The 1,656-nt window shown below is 41.9% G+C and overlaps 1 protein-coding gene across 1 annotated transcript; it reads right to left on the reverse strand.

Annotated features, from left to right (window-relative positions):
- Positions 1-241: 241 nt before the first annotated feature.
- On the reverse strand, positions 242-1,355 carry LOC114297584 (peptidyl-prolyl cis-trans isomerase). Its single transcript, XM_028242029.2, has one exon. It carries the CDS (start codon positions 950-952, stop codon positions 434-436), a length of 519 nt encoding a protein of 172 aa, XP_028097830.1. The 5' UTR covers positions 953-1,355; the 3' UTR covers positions 242-433.
- Positions 1,356-1,656: the final 301 nt, after the last annotated feature.

The raw sequence follows: 1,656 nt of genomic DNA on the forward strand, positions 1-1,656 counted from the left end.
TTCCCTCCAAATTTCCCAATTCGCATAATTTAACTCACAATTTTTTTTTTGCTTTCCAAATCCTTCTCCAAAATTCCCTCCAAATTTCCCAACCAATCACAACGTAAACAAAAAATGGAATCAAATGGCCCTAAACATCGAATCGACCTTCACAAAATATTAAATACAAACAAAGAACCAAACGATCACATTCACAGAACTCAATTCGAAGACGAATAACTATAGAATCAAAATATCGATGTAGAAGACGAAGTAAACCTTTCTTATTTTAAGAGGAGCACTTTGTTTAAAACTACATAAAAAAGCCTCCATTGAACCAGCACACAAGACAAAAGCGTAAATTTCCAAACCAGAAACCCTAGATAGATAAACACTCCTCAAATCGATCTGATCTGATCAGATCAGATCAGATCACAGATTTGAGTTCCAGTTTTTAAGAAATCTGACCGCAATCAGCGATCGTAACGGTCTTCGAGGTCCTTCCAGAGCTCGATCCGACCTTCTCGATCGCCTTCACAACATCCATTCCCTCCACAATTCTCCCAAACACAACATGCTTTCCATCAAGCCACTCAGTCTTCGCAGTACAGATGAAGAACTGAGATCCATTAGTTCCAGGACCAGCGTTGGCCATGGAAAGCACTCCAGGACCAGTATGCTTCCTGATGAAGTTCTCATCGGCGAACTTAGCTCCATAGATCGATTCGCCGCCGGTACCGTTTCCGGCAGTGAAATCGCCGCCCTGGCACATGAATCCGGGGATCACACGGTGAAAGCACGATCCCTTGAAGTGCAAAGGCTTGCCGCTCTTGCCAACGCCCTTCTCGCCGGTGCAGAGAGCTCGGAAGTTCTCAGCAGTGCGAGGAGTGGTGTCGGCGTAGAGCTCCATCACGATTCGGCCCACGCCGTTGCCTCCGATCGCCATCTCGAAGAAGACTATAGGGTTTGCCATCGTTGCAGACCTCTGAGGTTTTTTTTTTTTTCTCTCTCTCTGACTTCGTCAACTAAAATTGCATAGGGTTTAAGGCGACGGAGACGAGTTTATATAGGGGATTAGGAGGGGGGATTAAGGTTGATCTGGGACGTTGATGATGGACACGTGTGCAAACGAGGGAGAGTTGATATGGAAAGGATATGGTTGAGGTGACCGGGGTTAGATAGTGTTTTAACCGGGGTTAATTTTGATGTATGCTTCCCTTTATTTGGATATATGTATTTGTCGGCCCTACACATATGATTTATGTAGATATTTTTTAAAAAAAAAAAAAAAAAAAGTTTGTAAGTCCTCGTTTTGAAATGTTTTTTTAAATATATAAAAACATTTAAAATTTATATATTAGAATTTTAATTTTATTTATTTATTTTTACTTTTGATGCCGAGAGGGTAATTTTGGTAAAAATTGGGCCGAGCTATGAGATTGTCATATTGGGCCACAATACAAAGGGCTGTGTAAAAAAGGCCGTAAAAGTTACTCCGGCCCTAGTTACGTACAAGTTATTCCGATTTTCTGAATGTTTTGGAGCTAGTCCGGTCCAACGTAAGAACGAAGTTAGATCGGTCTAAGCAGTACCTTTGAGTTAAACCGGCCTTGGAGTTACACCGGTCACAATTTGATTAGTTCGGTCCAACACACCATGGGTTGAACAGGAGAGAAC

This window comes from Camellia sinensis, chromosome 5 (assembly GCF_055761805.1).
Source record: "Camellia sinensis isolate YWXY chromosome 5, ASM5576180v1, whole genome shotgun sequence".
In the NCBI taxonomy this organism is placed as follows: domain Eukaryota; kingdom Viridiplantae; phylum Streptophyta; class Magnoliopsida; order Ericales; family Theaceae; genus Camellia; species Camellia sinensis.